This window comes from Rhynchophorus ferrugineus, unplaced genomic scaffold (assembly GCF_030347505.1).
Source record: "Rhynchophorus ferrugineus isolate W39M unplaced genomic scaffold, kcgeb_rfMv2 rfM7, whole genome shotgun sequence".
Lineage (NCBI taxonomy): Eukaryota > Metazoa > Arthropoda > Insecta > Coleoptera > Curculionidae > Rhynchophorus > Rhynchophorus ferrugineus.
Genome location: NW_027472586.1, coordinates 14,492,264 through 14,513,290, shown reverse-complemented (window position 1 = coordinate 14,513,290; position 21,027 = coordinate 14,492,264). Strand labels below are relative to the sequence as shown.

Genomic DNA, 21,027 nt, shown 5'->3' with positions numbered 1-21,027 from the left:
GTTCGACTGTTTTGTTCAATTCGTGATGTCAGACGAAGATGTACGAATCCTTTCCTGTATAAATTGTGAGAGAGCAAAGGACGGAGATAATTGTTTGGAGCACTTAAATTTATATGTGCTTAATATTTTCCAACAGTAGTATAAGCGAGACGGAGATATACATATTCTTTCATGTATTAACTTAAAAAAAAAGAAGAAAATAATTTCTGAATACCATTAACATGCTCTTAATCATTTCATTTTAAACAAAGTAGAATAACTTTTATATTTCAATGTTCTGTGGATATGTAAAAAAGAATGAAATAATACCCCACAAATGTTTTATTGTACTTTGATATGTTAATTGCTATTTTCTACTAATATACTATAATAAATATAGACAATACAATAGAACTTAAACAAAACCTAAAAAGTCAAGATGTACAATAACCATAAATACTAAATAAAAATTAAACATATAAATTCAATGGTAATATTTTTTAACAAAAACCGAGAGAGTAATCGAAATATTACCTATTATTGCCATAAAAACAGTCAAAAGTATATTACTATTTACCCTTCACAATTTTAATCTTTTTACCCTATTACATTAACATTCTTGAAAAATATCGTTACAAAATCTATGTAAGCGTAAATTGGGTAAATGTTTGTCAAGGTCGTAGCTAAGACGACAGAAACAGAACGTTAAAAATCAGTCAAGTGAAACTAATAGAACCAAAAATAGTAACTAAAAGTACACGACTCAAACAGTCGATAGAAAATAACGACTGAAAACAGTCGACTGAAACAGTCACTGGTAAAAAGTAATATATATATATATATATATACATATATATATATATATATATATATATATATATCTAGGAGGGCCAATCATAACTATTGTTACTTATTAATATTTGTTATCCAAAAGTTGTGTTACTTCGATATTAACATGAGAATGGAGTCTGTTCTCATGTCTCCTTGCAATTCTCTTGGTTTCCTGGATGACAATCGGTATCTGAAGGTCTCGATGTAAGTAATCAGTCCTGTAGTATTTCAGTACACCTACAAAACTTCTCAGGACTTTGTGCTGAACAACTTGAATTGTATTTATATTAGTTTTTACGGAACATCCCCATATTTATATTCCGTATGTGCATATAGGCTTCAACACTTACTTGTATAATAGCAGTTGATTATGTACTAATAGTTGTAATTTTCTTCCAATTAACCAATACATTTTCCTATTTTTTAACTCCAATTTTTCCTTTTCTTTTCTACATAATCCTTCCAGCGAAGTTTTGCATTCAAGTTAGCATTTCCTTAATTTTTTTTTTCCAGATCTATGTCCTATTATTTATATTGTTACTTGCTTGTTGTAATTTTCGTGTGCCTCTTCGCTATTGTTTTCGACAGCAAGAATCGGTGGGTCATCATCAAATGTAGCCATCGTGATATTTTCAATTTGTGGTATATCAAATGTGTATAGTAGGTAAAAAATTGACCTCAATACACTTCTTCAATAGGCTAATTGTAGAGTAGACTTCTTCGTGTTTGACTCTAAACATTCTGGCTGTAATGTAAGATTTCATTACCTCAGTGTATTGTTTCGGTAACATTTTCTGTAGCTTATGAACAAGGACGTCGTGCCATACCTTATCGAAGGCTTGTGCCACATCTAAGACTATAGCTGAATATACCTTTTTACCTTCATAGGTTTTTCAATTACATCTGTTATTCAAACTGATTCAACAGGAATTTTTCAAATACCTTAGATATTACTGGAACAGTGTTGAATGCGTGACAATCGGACGACTTTGACAGGATGGTTCGTTTACGTGTTCGAACGATTTACAAATTGCGGCAGGCAATACATTAAACATATTGATGACGTATGTTCACAGCAACTTTAGATAGGGTATACTTTGGTTTGGACGTTTTTCCTAGATGGTCACCAAATGTTTCAGCTTTTTCTTGATTGCTGCATGCCCAATTTCCACGTAGGTCTCTTACAGGTGGACTATGTAGACGTGATCGTTTGAGAATAGTTTAGTAACTCAGCTGTGTATAATTTAGAAGGGTCAGTGAAGCATTAAAAAATTAGAAACCGGGTATCCAACAGAATTACAGGACCAGTGAAGCACTAGTAAACCAGAAACATGGACCTAGCAGAGCTTCAGGTAGGATAAAAATGCTATTGAAACCAATGTAAGAGAGTTTTTAATTTGCAAAGACCAGAGAGGTACGTACTCAAAACTAGAAACATGGGGTCCAACAGAGTTACAGGTAGGATAAAAAGGAATTGGAACCAATGAAGAAGAGTTTAGTTGCAAAGCATTAGAAGTTGAATATAAATATTAATTCAACAGAACTGGAGGAAAAGCAAATAGACGATCCAACAGCATTTTTGTAACGTACATTTGATAATTACAGTACATTTGTTTAATTACCGAAACAGGATACCAACAATTAAATAAAGCATTGTTCGGGTAAAATCTAAGTAAGAAATTCATCAAAATGCTGGTATATAAGATTAAATGAAGTGATGAACAAGTTACAGTTGGAGAGATCAGATTATTGATAAAGTTGTTTATTCACAAAGGACTTATAAAAGGATTAATAAGGACAAAGGATTAATAAAAGGACATAAAGAGCAAACAGTGGATTTAATGGAAAGTCTTTATGAAGTATGACAGAAGTAAAATGTTTACGAAATATTAAAATTCAGTGTTATATAAGTTTCGTTAGTTGCAAGATCGTACCTAAACAGATCAACTCGACACCCATGGAAGTCAACTTTAATATAGATGACAGTGAATAAATAATTAAAGTTGTACTAAAAGCTATAGATAGATTAGAAGATATTCAGAGCGACGAATAAAAGGCGCATGAAAAGTTCCAAAAAGGGTACTACGATACCACAGTGGCACGAAGGACTACGAACTAATGTAAGGCGATAGTGGACTTGATGAAACAAGTTATGAAGACTGGGATGGTGACCAATTAGTATAATACTTAAATGATACCAAAAGACCATGTACTAATATAAGGCAATAGTGAGCCAAGTTAGCAAGTTATGAACACTAGGATGTTAACCAACTAGGAAAATTTTTAATGAATTCATACCATTTTATAAAGGAAACCCAGTGGCACGGAATAACTTAATTTAAAGGAAATACATATGCATGTTTGGCAGCCCAAGAACAAACTATATAATTGGTAGTATTGTAGCGCCTATTTCTATAATTGTTCAATTTTTTTTGAGTATTGTGAGAAGAAAATTAATTAAAAATTTAATTAAAATTAAAATTAATTGTTATGTTTGTTTAGCTTGAGTGACATTGTTCCTTCTCTCTTGTAGTGCTTTAGTGTAACTCACACATCATCCTCTGTAACTTGCCGGACGCTCTTCATTACGGTTTGCCCATTTTGTTCGATTTTTAACATAAATAGGCCTAATGGCTTCTTGTTGACTATAATTTGACCTTTTCTTTGGTTGTTTCTTTTTTTAAATATCTATTGCAATTGTACATTTAAATCCGTTTTGGTTTAACTCCGCAATAACTTTTTCCACTTTAGCTATTTGTGGAAGCTTTCTTGAAATAACTTTGATGTCCCTGATTTGCAAGTAAAAGTCCCCAAATCATTCTGTAACTAGAGTGGCAGCATGACGCCAATTAGACTTTATTTATTTCAACAAACAATATAGTTTAGATATCTTCCATGACTTCCTGTAGGTGAAGGGGAAGGAAGTTGTAATATAATGATTACTACTTTGTTGAATGAAAATAATATGGAGTGGCATGTTTTATATTTATATGTTAAAATAGTAGATTATTTTTAATTTCTAATACATCCTTAAAATGTAATTTATTAATTGACAAATATTTCAGATAAGATATAATTAACAACCATATTAAAAAAATAGAAAATATTTTAAAAATGCACCTGTTTGCATGCGTTCAAACAATATAATAGTCAAACATGTCTGATAATCATTGTCTCCAAAAATTAGCATTGCCCTAAACTATGATGCATTTATGTAAGAAATTTATAGACCATGACTTTTATTTTAAAAAATTAACAAATGGGCATCAATTAATCAATGAACCATATAGTTTAGATTTTTTACAAGAATTTCTGAGGATAACAGGCAATGTATTGATAACTTCATTGTTGAATAAAACTAATACTGAAAATTTGCATGTTTTATATGTATATGTAAAAAACCATCGACGCTTTTTAGTTTCCAATACATTCCTAATACGTAATTTATTAAATGACAAATATTTCATATAAAATATAATTAATAATCATATTTAGAAAAAAAACGAAAATAATTTAAACATACATATATTTGTATACTTTCGAACAATAAAATATAATACAATATAAAACAAATTAACAAAACAAACACATTTTTAGGACAAACAATTCAGAATTATGGATATAATCTTTCATATATCCATCCATCTTCACCTTGTTTGGTCAATATACCATCTGGTTCACCATCCTTGGGTAGTCTAAATCTAATTCTATCATGAATTCTATCAGTCTGGCCTTGCCAAAACTCAATCACCATTGGTTTTAGTAAATATCCACCCCTGAAAAAATATCATTTTATTTTATTATCATTTAAAATGACCTATTATACTATTAATATTAATAAAATTATCATAATCCATAATCTCTACCTACCATTTTGGTGGTCTTGGAACCTCACCCTCAACATAGATACTCTTTAATTTTACCTCCTTTTCAAAAAGGGCTTCCCTATTTTCTACGGGATTGCTTTGATCACTACAAAGGGCACCTATTTGGCTTTGATAAGGTCTGCTCTTGAAATATTCATCTGCATTTGCAAAAGGCAACTTTTCTACTACGCCTTCAATACGGACCTTAAGAGAATAACAATTTAAGCAGATTCAGGTTAAGCGCAATAAACTCACCTATCATACTTACTGATCTGCTGCAAAAATCCCAATAAAATGTTAGAGCAGCTCTAGGATTCTCTTCCTAATGGTTTAACAATATTATTAAGCAATAAAATACATATTTTTAAATACTACCAGTTCTTTTCCCTTTCTGCTAGTGTAGTGAGTGAAAAATCTGAAACCATCTTTTCCAAACCCCTTTATTAAAATATATCGAGCGGAAGGAAACCCATCTCTAAAATATAAATCTTACTTGAGTCTAAGAAAAAAAAAAAAATAAATATATATATATATATATATATAAATATAATAAAAAAAACACTTACTTTGTACAAGTTGAAAGACAGGCGGCATTAGGCTCAACAGTCCTGGGATCTTTTTTTATTATATCAAACCATTCATTAAATAATTGTATGGGTTCCTTTGTTTTTATATTTTCTTCCAAAAACAAATTGCTCTTGTCATTATACTGTTTTCTCAGTCCTGAAAAACTAAGACATTGTAAAAACCTAGCTATTTTTCAAAAAAATATATAATAGTTTACCAGATATATCCGCCATTATCAAATTTCTAGTTTACCCGTATTTCAAAAGTATTACAAAAGTAATGATAACATTATGTTACAAACTAGTTGACCTTCAAAAAACATGTTTTTTCAAAACATGACTGTTGCAAATACCTAAAAGAAGAAGAGGTTTCAAAATAAAAAACGAACACAATTAATTATAATTTATAATATAACATATATTATATTTTTAAGAACGATTGTTTTTAATAAGTTTATTGTTTATTTTTTTTTATTATTTGAAAATAGTTCTAATGCCAGAAAAAGCATTATAAAATTTCGCCTATCTTCAGAGCGTACATTAAACGCCGCCACATTTATTAGGTTAGGAAGTTTGTGTAATTGCAGTTTTCGTTTTTTTCTATTTAAATTTGAACACTAATTATGGCTGATGCAAAAAAGGTATTTGACATTAATAATTTTCTTTGTAATTTCTTGTGATGTTTAGGCTTGTAGTAATGGGTAGATAAATATTTAACTATAAAGCGTAATCGTCAGTCATGTTGAATTGACAAGTCAAAAATGTTTTTAATATCTCAAGAAATTGACGGTTTTTAAAATGTTCTCAAATATTTCTGTGCTAGACAGCTCTATCCAGATTTGTCCTGAATTGATTAAGGTTTTTATTTAGTTAATTCGGCGACATTTAAGAACTTTTTCTTTGTTTTTGGTAGGTACAGGAATACAAAGATAATTTAAAAGTACGGGCCGAAGAATTGGTACTAAAGGGCTTTCCCGAAACTATAGTAAAGTTGAATAACATATTAGATACACCTCACTTTCGGGACCGTGTATTTACTGATGTTCACCAGGATCTGAATATACCAATTCCGGATCCTATTGTATTGAATAGTCATACTGATCTACCACCAGCCAAAAAGACAAAATATGACAATAGTATATCCAAGGATGGTACCAAAGTATTTGTTTTACCGACTGGTTCCGTATCAACTAACAAACATCTGGTGGAATTGGTTGAATGTGTCAAACCTCATATTCGTAAACTTGTTGAAGACTCAAATACGGTAAAGTCAAAAAGTAAAAGTAGTATTGGCAATTTCTCATTATAAAATAATTTAGATGAAAATGTGGATTTCCTTTATGATTCCTAAAATAGAAGATGGAAATAATTTTGGAGTATCAATCCAAGAAGACACTCTGGCTGAAGTACAGTCAGTAGAGTCCGAAGCTGCAGCTTTCTTTGATCAAATATCTAGGTATTTTATTTCAAGAGGTAAGTGCCAAAAACTGTAAAAAATGTAATTTTTTGTTTTTCATTGATTGTGTTACAGGAAAGTTGATTTCAAAAGTTGCAAAGTATCCACATATTGACGACTATCGTAGAGCAGTGCAAGAGCTCGATGAAAAGGAATATCTTAGCCTTTGGTTAGTAATGTCAGAAATACGTAACCGGTATTGCGCATTGCATGATATTGTTCTGAAGAATCTGGATAAAATAAAGAAACCGCGCTCTGCTAACGTAACAGAATCTTTGTATTAAGTAGAGTATTTTTCAAATAAATTACTAAACCAATCGTTTTTTAAAAAATTTTGTTTTTATATTCTCATCTTTAATGATAATATACTTAAATATATGCAGTCGTTTGTTTGGATGCTTGTTTGCTTAATGATAATGATATGCAACAAACACCTGGTTTATATTGGAAAGACTGAAAAATCAAGTTTTTTGTGTATATTGTATAATAATTCTATTTACTACATTGTGTTCAAATTCAATTATTTTGACTTCTTCACATATCAATGTTAGGAGACCATGGAATTGGATTAATGTAAGTCACAGATGTAGATGAACAGAGGCCTACAAATATTAGTAAAAAGAAGATTGCTTATGGTTATTGATTAATTAACACTGTTACTTTCTAGCCCTTTATTCATAGCAATAGGTTTCTGGCGGTGTTGGGAGTTTTTCAGCCACTCTTGATATGCTCTCTCATTTTCATCAATTTTCCTCTGTTGTTCCTCGTATAGATGCAACAAGGCTAATTTTTCTCTTATTTTCTTCTCTGTCAACGTCAAATATTTGATGACTTGTTAAATATCACTACAAGTTATTTTTACCAAGATCGTTTTTCTTTTTCCTTCTTAGCCACAACTTGAAACTGATCTCGTTCGCCTCTTTTCTCTTTTGTCTTTCGATCTCTTTCGCTCGTTCGTCTTCTTCCTGTAGTTGCTTTTCCATTTTCTTCTGTGCCTCTTCCTTTTTCTTTGCGGCCAACCATTTTTTGAAGTTTTCCCTCTCCTTCTCGATCAGTTTTTGGCGTTCTGTCTCTCGTTGCTTTGCAATTTTGGCTTCTCGCATTTCCTTTTGTTTCAGTTCGTGTTCCTTCTTGCGCATCCAGCTCTGAACTATTTCGTCTTTGTCTTTCGAGTTTAATAGGGGAAATCTGTCGGTTCGGTCGGTAGTCAAACAAGTTAGGGACAGTTTCAAATCGCACTGTTGAACGCCGGGTTTTACAGTACTTTGACTGCCTTCTAAACAGTTAAGGGACTGATTTGTACTGTACCCACTTTCGGATGTTTTCTCCTTGACGTTTTCGGTTTTATTATAACCTACAGCAGAATCAATCGAGTCTTTTCTCTCAACATTTTGAGTTGTTTTTGGTCGTACGGTGTTTCTTCCGGACATTTCTTCATCCGACGAGGACAAAGGACTCGTCTTTCTGTTAGGAGGCAATTCATGAACCGTTTTCTCAACATATATAGCCGAATTAATATATTTCCTAATTATCTTGGATGTCTCTTGCTCTTTATATTCGCTGACTATATTCCACTCGCGTTCATTTGTGTGTTGTTTGTGTTCAATCATTTATGATAGTGTTATTTGAGAATTAACGTTAAAAAAATGTGTGAGATATAAATAAAAAAGATAAAAATTGACTTTGGCATGTCAACACCACCTTAATTGAAACTTGTATTGAAAATTGGCATCGGAACCCGTTAGGTGCAAATCAGGGGTGTGCAACTCCAATGGTAAGTAATGGGGCAAATCTATGGTACAAATTGAAAAAAACCAGGAATCTATCAATCATAAATTTATTTCTACCATTTAACACGGTATAAATTGTTCGAATGATTTTCTACCATTTTAAAATAACATAATTAGATTAATTACTACGTTAACACACATTAAAATCTAGACATAAAAATCTTAACAGCCCATTTGATATACATAATTTTATATTTGTATAAAATGTAATAAATCTATATAGGACATTATATGTTATTAAATATCGACTAGAAAGAATTCTATATAAAAAAAAATAAAACCACGTTGGGTGTTTCTTCACTCACCCCGCAATCTATAATGATATCCGTTTTTCTGACCAATCAGGATAAACATAAACAAGAAAGTTTGTTTTTAAATATTCAGAAATGCTAGTTCTTTGGTGAAAGATAAGAAGTGTTGTTTTGTTGCCCGATAACTGGCGTAAAGAGACTCATTATGAATATTTAAATATTTTCGTGCACTATATTTACTGTTAATATTATTAAATATCGTGCAAGTTTTTGACACATGAAAACATTTGCGAAACGGTGTTGTCTCGGAAGTAGTAGCCGGTTCAGATTAAAATGTTTCCTCCTCTTCTTGAAGACGTAAAATGTCGGACTTGTTTAGGAAATAATACGTTGGTTGTCTCCCCTTTAAATCTTTGACCACTCGTTTCGCACCAGCTTTGATTAGGACGCGAGTGATAGTTTCCATCTTTTCCACGCCCATGGCGTAGTGCAGAGCTGTCCTTTCCAACTGTTGGTGACACAAGTTAAAAGGTAAGAATATGTAATGTTTTTATACTCACGTTATCTCCTATTCTGAGAGTGTCGGTGAAAGTATTTGCGAGAAAATCGACTATTTCTTCTTGTTGGCATAAAACCGCGATATGTAGGGAACACCTGCCATAATTATTTTTGCCGATGGCGAGTAGTTTACCACTTCCTGTGTCGTTCTCATCGGCCAACATAGCCATAACGTCCGTGTTAGATCCTTGACGAATAGCATGATGAACTCTTTCGCGTTTTTCCTATAGGTAAAGTATACAGTTACGAATGATTTAAAAGTGTGAACTAGGCGAGTGAAAAGGTAATCCACGTGTACTAATATGTATTATCTCGAAATGAAAGGTCAAAACTGGGATTGGTTTTTCCACTGTGTCAGAGGACTAAAGTTGTCATTATCCTTTGATAATGTTACCACTTCTAGGACTTTCAAAAAAAAGTTTTTCTTATTTTTTTATTAATTACCTCTTAACACTAGATATGTTGAATCTTAATTTACAAATTAATTTATTACTACTGTTCTGTTGTATTCGCATTAATATATAAGCAAAGTGAGTACGAGATTCTTAAAGGAATATTGCGGGGCAGTATTTCTTTTCTTCAAATACTTTTTCAACTACCTCTGTTACTCTGTACACTTGTTCGATTATTGTGTGGTGGTTTCGAAATCCAAGCTGGAAATCTGGAATATGTACAGTCAATGTTTATTTCAAATCATTTTTTTAATGTTACCGTAGTTTGTATGGTATTTATCATTTTTTTAATCTCGTCTTGTTGGAAATGCTGTACATTTTCTTTTAACCCCGTATTTGAATGTAATTTTTATTGCAAAAAAAGTCTCCGATATAAGAGCTATAACTGACAGGTCATTTGAAAAGTCTCCGGCCTGACACATAAATGGCGCTATTAGAATTAAATCCATATATTTTTTAGTTAGCCCTAAACCTCAAAAGTAGAAATTTGACAGCTGTCGGATTATTATTTTGTGAATTATAGCATTTTGAGTAAAACAACTTTTGTATTGTGAAAAAAATTGATAAAAAGAAATTTCGCGTGTTGAAAATATTGCTTTTTGAAGGGAAAACATATAGTTGAAGCAAAAACTTGGCTTGATGCCGAGTTTCCAGACACTGCCCCAAGAAAATCAACCATCAAGGATTGGTATGCTAAGTTTAGATGTGTTGAGATGAGCACCGAAGACGGTGAACACAGTGCACGCCGAAAAGAGGTTGATGATTCGGAGCAGTGTTTGAAGATGATCAAGCGTAATAAACCCGAGTTTTTGCGTCGATATGTGACAATGGATGAAACATGGTTCCATCATTTCACACTGAAGTCCAATCGACAGTCATCCGAGGGGACTGCACACGAAGAACCCGCTCCAAAGCGTGACAAAAAAACGCAACAGTTATGGCAAGGTTATCGCGTCTGTATTTTGGGATGGGCATGGAATAATTTTCATTGACTACCTTGAAAAAAGAAGGACCATCAACAGCGACTATTACATAGCGTTATTTGACCGTTTGAAGAGCGAAATCGCCGAAAAACGGCCGCATATGAATAAAAAGAAAGTGCTGCTACACCAAGATAATGCACCGTGTCAAAAATCCATTAATTGGGCTTCGAATTGCTTCCTCATCCACCGTATTCTCCAGATCTGGCCCCCAGCGACTACTTAATGTTCTCAGATCTCAAAAGTATGCTCGCTGGGAAGAAATTTTCGTCAAATGAAGAGGTGATTGCCGAAACTGAAGCCTATTTGGAAGCAAAGGACAAATCGTACTACAAAAATGGTATCGACAAAGTTGGAGGGTCGCTATAATCAGTGTATCACCCTCGAAGGGAATTATGTTGAATAAAAAAAAATAATTTTGCCAAAAAAATGTGTTTTACTATGGTAGGCGGGGGACTTTTCAATTGACCTGTTATGTGATTTGTTGTATTTCCCGGACCCGTTGATTTAGTCCATTTACGTTCCATGTTCCAATTTTTAGGAAGTATTAATTATTTTTGTTTTTCTTTGTTTTGTTTTGGAGGGTTCTGTATTTTTCCAATGTTTCAACACTGTTTGCGTTCAGATTGAAATTGTGTCTTATTTCGGTCTGAAATTCACTGAGTAATTTCATTATGTCGACGATGTTTGGCACTATTGTTATATTTTCCTGCATTTTCCTTTCAATTGGTTTATCGGCAGATTCCTTGGTGACTTTTGTATTTTTAGTCGGTGTCATTGCAGTTTCTTGAGGTTTTTTATTTTTAACGGCAGATGGCTTTGCCGAGTTTTGAGTTTTGTCAATTTGTCTTGGACGTTATACTGCTGTGATTTTAATTGGCTTATGGTCTTTTATTATTATTTTTTGGTATACTGCACATCATTTATCATAGGGTGTCCTTTTTCATTACATAATGCATATGTTTCTACGCTATTACGTTGCTTTCTTCATTGGGTTTTCTCATGTTTTTCTACTGCATAAATTTTAAGTATGCCCAAGCTGTTGGCAGTTTTTGCATTGAGGGGTACTATTAGTTTTCCTCGGAAGACTTTTTCCTTACGGTTTACTAAAGATTTTATGCCGAAAAATTGTTTTATTGTTTTCGATCTGAACCGCATCTACGTAAAACAGCGTGGTGCATTTCCATTTAAACTTGTCTTTTTCACTATAGGTATATCGGACGTGGCTCCATGACCTTGAGGCTCTAGTTCGCTTTTAATATAACCTTGATGTGTTGTTGATGGTAATTTTCTCGACTCTGTACTGCTTATAAGTTTTTAATTAATATGTGCGGAATTCGAGTTTCTATATTTTGTCTCATCTGAATGAGATGCTTTTTTACATTTCTATAATTTTTCTATAATAATTTTATGATTAACAGTAACTTTAATGCCATTATTTGACAAAGCCTTAAATTGTACTTGGTTAGGGGCTACTACCTTTGTCTGAGTTCTAAAGAGATGTTACGTTTATGTTTTTTGATGTTCTGTACTTTCCTTACTAGCGGTGAAGTGTCATCTCGGCCTTTTCCCTGTTTTATCATTTTTGTTCTTAATTTCTGTTCATTCGGCCTGTTCACCTACCCTCATTCTAATTCATCCTCGTCGGTGAAGTATCCTTTTATATCGTTTTTCTTAGTGCCTCATGTATATTTTATAACTGATCTTGTAACAGATTTTGGTTTAACTGCTGATTAGTTGTTTTTAATTCATTGGATTGTTCCATATGCCCTATTTTGTATAATATTTCTAATGTATTCTTTCACAAGAGTTTCGTGGCTCATTTGTTTTGTAGTGTATATGCAAATTATACAAGGCAAAACAAGGCTTGCTTATATATTTCACGTGTTTTAGTAACTTAACCCAATATTTAACTAGGGAATTGATAAAAGAAAAACGAAAATCTAGAAAAGTATGACACACAACCAGAAATGCTGTAGACAGAACAATATTTAATAGAATTGGTAATTAGATGAATAAAAAGATTAAAGAATATGAACAGAGTTGCTTCGAATAATACGTAAGTAAATTGAGCCCGGAACCTGTCAAAGATTACACGCTATGGAAAGCAACACGGAGATTTAAAAGACAAATTATTAGAATATCGCATATTAAAAACGATCGGAATGAATGGGTTCGACTCAACTATCAAAAAGCTGAATTATTCCCAGAGAATTTAGCTAACATATTCCAACCGAATTATATAGAATCAAAAAAAGATACAAATCCTGTTTATCAGCCCGATGTAGCTGTAAATCTGATTTCTCCAATGGAAGTTGTCTGGATGATATTTTACCTCGGTTATTGAGAGAGCTTCCACGAAAAGCAATCATCATGTTGACGTATATATTCAACATCTGTTTCAAACTGATGCATATTCCGGAATGGAACATTAAAATTGCTCGAACAATTATACTTAAAAACATGACAAACGGGCAGAACAAGTTGGATCTGACGGGCCTATTTCGCTGATACCTGCGATATCAAATTTATTTGAAAAACTGCTGTTAACACGTATTAAACCATTTATAGAACTACCGAATTTCCAGTTTAGATTTCGAAATCATCACTCAACAATTGACCCAATGCATAGAATAACAGCGGTTGTTGAAAAGGCGTTGGAAGAAAAGAAATACTGCCCTGCAATATTCCTAGACGCCTCACAAGCTTTTGACTGGATATAGCATTTGTAATTAATCTGCAGATTAAGAAATGGCTACCGCAGAATTAAGGTCGACTACTGGAATCATATCTCTCTCGCATGAAGGGTCAACACTTAAACCTATTTCGTCTGGAGTTCCCCAAGGTAGTGTCTTGGGACCACTCCTGTATCTGCTCCATACTGCTGATATCCCAACAACAAAAGAAATAGTGCTTGGAACATTTGTTACCGACGCAGTTGTTATAGCAAAATGTATATCTCTGCTTAAGGCTGTAGAAATCTGTCTATGTTAATTTTGCGTTGCGGCGAAATGACAAAATGCTAATTATATCACTTGGCGGATGTCCGACTCCTCAAGCAGAATCAGCTATATACCTCAGAATACATCTCGGTGCTAGGTTAAATTGGAAACATCATGCTAGACAAAAAGGGGAGCAGATTAGATTCAAAATCAAGCAACCGTACTGGTTAGTCGGAAGATACTCTCTACTTGACCTAAAATCAAAGAGATTGATCAGTCAGTGATAAAGCCAATTTGGACCTATGGGCTGCAAATATAGGGTTGTATTAAAGCATCAAACCAACTAGTAATCCAATGCACCCAAAACAAAGTTCTACAATTAATTATTAAAGGTTATCGCTACGTTATCGATCCAAGTAAGCTGTAATAATTACAGAGTAACGCGGAATACAGCTACTGGACAACACGCAGGAAATCAGAAAATTGACCTCTTGATTTTTAACTTTAGCTTAAGTAGTTTGGTTTTATTTTAAGTTTGGAAATACGCACTGATGTATTAATCGAACAGTAGTAAAAATTAATTTGTAAATTAAGATTGTTCTAAGCGTACCTATTGTAAGATGTAATTATGTGTAGTATATTTTTGTTATAGCTCACCTCAAAAGCTAGAATTGACTGTAAAAAGGAAACAGTTTCTGTTTGCTTTTCCCTAGCAACCACTTCTATGATAGGTGTCTCCTGTTCATCCACTATATCGGTAATGTGATCATATCCGTCCAGAAGAAGTTTCACAAGCTTACTAGTATCACCTGAAAAGAGATATTTTAATAAAACTTAACGTATTTCGAATATTGATGTTAGTGTTAACCTTCAGTGGCGATGTGGAGAATATATTTATCTATTTCAGCGGTATTTACTGGTATATTAGCTTGAATACTGATATCCCGTGCGGTACGGTAGAGTTCGTCTCGATATGCTACGTTGATGTCGGTTTCAAGCAGAAGTTGGTAGAGGGCGTTGCGACCATGGGACCTGGCGGCGGCAAAGTGAAGCATACTCTGTCCGTGCTCGTCCTACGCTCCCAAAACAAAGTAGTCGGAATTTTAATTATGTTTAATACGGATATTCTCGGTTCTCACTCTGCTGGCGTCGTTTGAATGACCATCGTCCCCGTCCTCGGGCTCCACGGTGACTACGTCGATGTTCGCCGGTACGTCACTTCGATCCGCTTGGGCCGTGGTCCTCTGCGACTCGGTGATGTCGTCTTCGCGCTGATCCTAAGGAGTACGACAACTTTTTACAGAAAATCAATCGTCTATGCGGTCGCGTTGTGTCACTGGATTTGATCCGTGCTTACCGGGTTGTCGTCACTGTTGTTGGAACCGTCCCTGCTCCGGGCGAAGTTATAGAGATAGGTGGCCAGGTAGGCTATGGGATCGCTGGGTCTCTTGTTGGCCACCTCTGTAAGTCCTTTTATTAAGGGATCGCCCAGAGCTGAAATAGATTTAAAAATGGTAACATATAGTCTATCCAATAAAACGGCCAATGCCCGTCGTCAAAATGTAGGACGTCAGCACGTCGCAATGTTGCCGCATTAACTAGTGGGGTCTAGTTTGTTTTGTTAGAACTCATACTCCAACAGAAATAAATTTAGTTTAATGCACTAATGTATATCGCAATCATATCGCAATGTCGCTTCTCAAATTCAGCTCTTTTTTTCGACTGCTGTTATTTTGAAAGACGTTACGTTCTGCGCGACGTTAGCCTCTTGAAGTTAGTCAATACCGCCAAAACGTTTTTATTGGCTAACATTTCTGAACGTCATTCATTCGTCATTCCCAACTTCAAGAGCGCGCGAAATTCAAATTACATACCGTTACAAACTTATAAATTAATATTATAAATTATATTATTATTAAACTACTATAAATTACTATAATTACTACTATAATTTTTTAACAAAATAACTTTAATTCACTGTATAAGACGGCACGATTACTGTACCTCATTTTTTTTATAACTACATTTTTTCAATATAAAAAGTTATTCATTTTTATTAAATATATTAGATAATTCGACTGATATGGTCTTGGTTGTTCGAATAAAAAACGGTAAGTTTATGTCTGATGGTGAGATGTTTCGAGAGAAGTATGTAGAATTAAGGGTTTCGTTTATTAAATTGCTTATACAGTCGTACTAACAGACCGCCACTTCCTCCTGTTGTATTAATGTTCTTCTACATTTTCACTACTTTAAGTTTTCGTTTTATACCCTGTTCTCTCTTGAATTCATTCAGATAAATTACTTCTCAAGTAAAGAAGGCAGGTTGACTGGTATTTACTGGTATTTACAAATATTCCTTAACATAGTTTAGTGAAGTTCGGGCAAAAGTATCGCAGTAGAGCTGGTTTAAGGTCACCAAAGGTGGAGTGAAACTGCGCAGAGTCTCCTAGCCATGAATTGTTAGAGTTAGGAAACATTCATTCTTTGGAAAATATCGCCGTGGCCATAGTCCATGGATTCTTGCCACAAGGACCGAAATTCAGGGTATAAGGCCACCAAATGCCGATTGAAGTTGCTGGGAACTAATTCTAATTTACTGGAATTAAGGCAGCTTGCTGTTCGGGGTGTATGACCACCAAAGGCGGATAGCATTAGTTATTCAGTTATTCAACCGTGAACTATTTGAAGCTGAATAAACCAAAACTTAGGAAAGTATTACTTACAATTACTTTAGCAGCATCGACATTTGGGTAAAAACAGTGCACTTCAGAAGATCATCAAAGACAAATTGACGGACGAAGGTACAAGCGATGCTCAAATGATTTAACCACAACAGTATGCTGTCAAGATGGGACAACGACCACATATATCCCTTTGATCGGTGATAAAAAGGGGTAGACCAGTCGCAAATCTCTTTCTTCCTAAAGATTCGTAGAGTCTATGGTTAACAACTACCCTATCTTTATAAATATACCAACAGTTGTGGTTAAACAGACTATTGTCGCAAATAGAGATCTATCGCTTACAATAAATCGCAATTGCTACACCCAATTTCATAATTAACGTTTTATACTTTTTATACCAAATATTTGGTCTTATTTTATTTAATTAGAATATTTTCTTGTTTTTAATAGGTTCCAAATATGTATCTTTTTTTATGTAATTATGTAAGTATGTTATAGAATTTATTAGCCAATTTATATAATATTTAAAGCAACTTATTTGGTGTGAAACAAGTGTTAGCTGGAACAAAATTAAAAGTATGTAGGGCGAAAAGAAGATGTCCTGGTATTGCTAATATGTTTTATTTTTATTTCACCCATGTCAGTGCCAATTAGGATACGTTATTTAGAAAAATTATTTTAGATGCATTATATTATATAGAATAAACTGTATTGTCTTCTTTTTCTAATGATGGTACGTTCTTTTTAAATCGATAGTGTGTTACATTACTAATTCTATAGTAATAATAATTATATTGTTGTGTTATTCTTGGTGGTTTAACATATATTAGTTTTAAAATATACAAGGTAGGTGCAGTGAATGCAAGGTTAAATCTTTTAAGTTATAAAATTCAAACAGCATCAATTTTGGCTATATTGGGAATGTTAGCTACCAAAATTGTAGCAAAAAGTTTTTAACGACGTCAAATAGAAATCAACGAAAATACTTGTTCAAATAAAAAATTCAAATTGCAAAGGGTGTGAGAGAAATAATATAAATAATATACAATTGTGCTAAAAGTAATACTAAAGGTAATTATTATTTTTGTAAAAGTTTTATGTAATCAACCATCTATTTGTTTTAGTTAATGAAACAATAACAATAAGTTAATGAAAAGCTGGAAGTAGTCAATTCATTAACGGGCTTTTTCGTCAAGAATAGTAGTAAAAAGTGCAGTAAGAACTATATTTGAAGATTTTTATAATATTTTCACTGTTGTCATGTAAAATGGAAATTAATGAAAATATTTGTTGTTCAAATAAAATATTCAAATAGCAGAAGGTGTAAGAGAAATAATATACAATTGTATTAGAAGTAATACTAAAGGTAATTATTATTTTATATAAGTTTTATGTGCTGGTATCTTTTTTGCATTGTTTTTTGCAACTATTTTGGCTTGATTAAATAATACATGTTAATGTTTTTATTAAAATACAAAAGCTGGGCATATATTAATTTATTATTATTATTTCATTTTATTCAATAACTTTTTTAATAAAATATGTTATTTCAAAAATTTATATTATCATTTAAATTTTATGTACCCCCTAAACCTATTCAACCATTTATCTCCTTATATATAATTTCAACATTCAACATTAAATGAAATATTTTTATAAAATTTATATATATATATATATATATATATATATATATATAATTTTTATTTACTATATATTTTATTTATTTATATTTTTACTTTATCTACATATATATATATATATATATATATATAGACTTATTTGTATTTAAGAAAATTGTTTAATTTTAAGTTTCCGAAAATTATAATGTGTTTCCTTTTGTATGGTTTAGGGGTCTAAGTTATTAGACCATTTAACTATTTCTTGTAATATTTGTAAGATGGGAAAAGAATTATGAGTTGGGACAATATAAAATATCGCATTGTATCGAACGTCTGGTGAAGCTACGTCAAGATAAGTAAGGCACCGAGCAAATAGAAAACATTTGCCTAGCAAAAATGATGTCCCATCGGATCGTTGTTGAGTATTCCTGATAATTCGGGTTCAAGGCTAGACGAAGCGTGTTAGAAGTTAAATCTGATAGAGGACCCCTTATTGTGGCTATAACCATAAACATCAAGAAGGTCCGAGATCGTGGAATTTCGAGCATTCCTTAAGAGTCCATAACGCACGTGTTCTATTGGCGTGAGAAGTTCCTAACTGAAAAAGTCTTTCTCTCTCCGAAATTCTGAAAGTATTGGGATACAGGAAAGGTTTGAACCAACCTTCTCAACCACCATCAAGAACCTAAGGAAGGACCTTCAGTGATAAAACACGATGCATCGACAACGAAACTCAGAATTATTTAAAGAATTTGCCATCAGAACAGATTTGACACAAATAACATAATTGAACTGCATCAGAATTGACAAAATTAAAATGAAAGGGTGACAGAACCAAGACCCGAGATAGTAAAATAATTACCGAATTAGTCAAAGAACATGGATTAAGAAACAGTGAAGAGAGTCAAGATTTAATCAGAATTAAGAAGATAGAAGAATGGAAGTCAAGAATCAAGAACAGTAGAACGTATCGCTTTAGCACCTTCACTACATAGTATAAAACAAAGTCGCCTTTTCTGTCCCTATATCCCTATGTGCGCTTAAATCTTTAAAACTACGCAACGGATTTTGATGCGGTTTTTTTCAATAGATAGAGTGATTCAAGAGGAAGGTTTATATGTATAATACATGCATAATATACTAAGGTAACATTGCTAATTTTAGAGGTTTCTAACGTGATGTCGTAAATTAACCTATTTTTTAGGCTTATTTAGCAATTAGCAAAAACGCTGCCTAACCCTACGAGTTAGATCAAATTAATGTATTACAGTATTGTACACCATAAAAAGGTCTACAAAAAAGTCCGCGATGGTATATGTTTATCTTTTAGGGATAACCCACATTAACCATTTTTATTGTTTACTTTTTACGTGAGAAAATGGCTTATTTACGAAGCTATTTTAAGCAATACGGCATTAATCCTTATCGAATTAAGTACCTTAAATACAGTGTGCAATTAATATAGATCAATATGGTTCCTTACAGCATGTAAATTAAACAAATATTTTCGGAGATATTACAAATTTAAAATTTGCGTTTAAAAATGTGTAATGTAATAAAAATTGTATGAATTTAGATATTCCAAAGATAGCAAGAAATCTTCATAGTAAGTATAGGGGAAGAGGAATTGTTTTACTCCAAATTTAATGCGTGCAGGCCAAGGGCAGTAATGAATGAACCAAAAATACTGGATCGATTTTAATCATGTTTTCATTCAGTGACATAGGCATATATATTTTATACCCGTGCAAAGTCGGAGCGGGCCGCTATGTTTTTATATACAACGTTCATATTTTTTCTTAGTGTATTTAATTTAGTATCAGCATTGCACCCGTGCGAAGCCGGGGCGGGTCGCTAGTTAAATATATACACGTTTATATTATTCAATTATAATTTATCTTTGTTTTCATCTATTTATGATGTTAAATCGTTTTATATTGTTTTACTTTAAATATAATTTCAATTTTACGCCCTTGTTGAATCAAACTTAAAAAAACGCTCACACTAAGGAAACTATTTATTAATGCTTATTTTATGCAGCTTCTAAAATTGGGGCTATTACTTACAGGAAGCGAGATATCGGCCTTCTTCCGTCGCGAAAAATGGCATGTCCACCTGATTATTTTCATCCACAGTATCAGGAACGTCTTCTGCAACCAAATATAACCGCTAAGGATGGACTCTGATAAAGACTGCGTGAATGCAAAATCTGTACATTATATCTAACGTGACAGAAACTTTAGCTCAGTGCTACTATATGTACATACAGTTAGGTATAGATCGAAGCAGAGATACAAAGACGGAAGACACGACATTCATGGCATGAACACACACAGGAATCTTGATGGAAGTCGATTTTGCAACGAGCAGACGAGAGAAAAGTAGACGTGAATCGAGCGAGGTATCTCTGATGCAGTCAGAAGTTGTGCTACGGAAACTTGAATGTCGTTGGAAACTTCTGGTGCTTGAGAGATCCTCCTCCATTAGATGCCAATATAGATGCGGTACTAACCTAAAGACAGTCAATCCGTTTCCTCGCGTGTATTGTACAAAAATCGTAAAAAATGTGAAACGTTGGCACTAATCTGTACTAATATAAATTCGGATCGTAGTATGCTGTGTAAAAATGTACTTGAAACCGTTTTATGCCGACCACTAAAATTAAAAGCTTGGCACTGAATCTTTACTTGTTCTGATTATCATTTGTTTTCGTTATATGTATGACAATAGGCTTGAAATCGATGTTATTATTGTTGTTTTGATATATTTGGCCCCGATGGGTTATTGTTCGTTTGTTTTATCCAGAACTTGGGCAAATCTTACTATATATCTACTCTAGCAAAATTAATTGCGGCTTATTTTGATCTAGTAAGTAAATACGGACAATCTAACAAAGCTCAGCCTGGAACATATGTTATGAATGCCAGAATTTTCCAGTTTGACCCGTAGAGTTCTTTTGTCCAAATTTTAATGGATATAGTCATTCTGTGTTTTGAACCTTCTAAATCCTTTTCACTTTTACTTCGAGTTTCAGGTATCACTATCAT

The 21,027-nt window shown here is 33.1% G+C and overlaps 4 protein-coding genes across 4 annotated transcripts; 1 reads left to right on the top strand and 3 right to left on the bottom strand.

Moving 5' to 3' along the window:
- Nucleotides 1-4,319: 4,319 nt before the first annotated feature.
- LOC143200178 (pyridoxine-5'-phosphate oxidase) lies at nt 4,320-5,593 on the bottom strand. Its single transcript, XM_076410586.1, has 6 exons — nt 5,461-5,593; nt 5,243-5,399; nt 5,052-5,151; nt 4,945-4,998; nt 4,681-4,880; nt 4,320-4,586 (listed from the first exon to the last, which is right to left on the bottom strand). Exons 1-6 carry the CDS (start codon nt 5,474-5,476, stop codon nt 4,424-4,426), a joined length of 690 nt encoding a protein of 229 aa, XP_076266701.1. The 5' UTR covers nt 5,477-5,593; the 3' UTR covers nt 4,320-4,423.
- Nucleotides 5,594-5,761: 168 nt separating this feature from the next.
- REG (Proteasome regulator gamma) lies at nt 5,762-7,030 on the top strand. The gene is made up of 4 exons (XM_076410248.1): nt 5,762-5,883; nt 6,156-6,506; nt 6,562-6,715; nt 6,774-7,030. Exons 1-4 carry the CDS (start codon nt 5,866-5,868, stop codon nt 6,980-6,982), a joined length of 732 nt encoding a protein of 243 aa, XP_076266363.1. The 5' UTR covers nt 5,762-5,865; the 3' UTR covers nt 6,983-7,030.
- A 103-nt stretch (nt 7,031-7,133) lies between these two features.
- On the bottom strand, nt 7,134-8,430 carry LOC143200002 (uncharacterized). Its single transcript, XM_076410230.1, has 3 exons — nt 7,561-8,430; nt 7,359-7,505; nt 7,134-7,300 (listed from the first exon to the last, which is right to left on the bottom strand). The coding sequence occupies exons 1-3, from the start codon at nt 8,306-8,308 to the stop codon at nt 7,233-7,235; spliced, it is 963 nt and encodes a 320-aa protein (XP_076266345.1). The 5' UTR covers nt 8,309-8,430; the 3' UTR covers nt 7,134-7,232.
- Nucleotides 8,431-8,928: 498 nt separating this feature from the next.
- Nucleotides 8,929-20,634, bottom strand: LOC143199995 (uncharacterized). Its single transcript, XM_076410224.1, has 8 exons — nt 20,493-20,634; nt 20,047-20,130; nt 15,029-15,165; nt 14,811-14,948; nt 14,540-14,744; nt 14,329-14,480; nt 9,300-9,521; nt 8,929-9,247 (listed from the first exon to the last, which is right to left on the bottom strand). Exons 2-8 carry the CDS (start codon nt 20,087-20,089, stop codon nt 9,068-9,070), a joined length of 1,077 nt encoding a protein of 358 aa, XP_076266339.1. The 5' UTR covers nt 20,090-20,130; nt 20,493-20,634; the 3' UTR covers nt 8,929-9,067.
- Nucleotides 20,635-21,027: the final 393 nt, after the last annotated feature.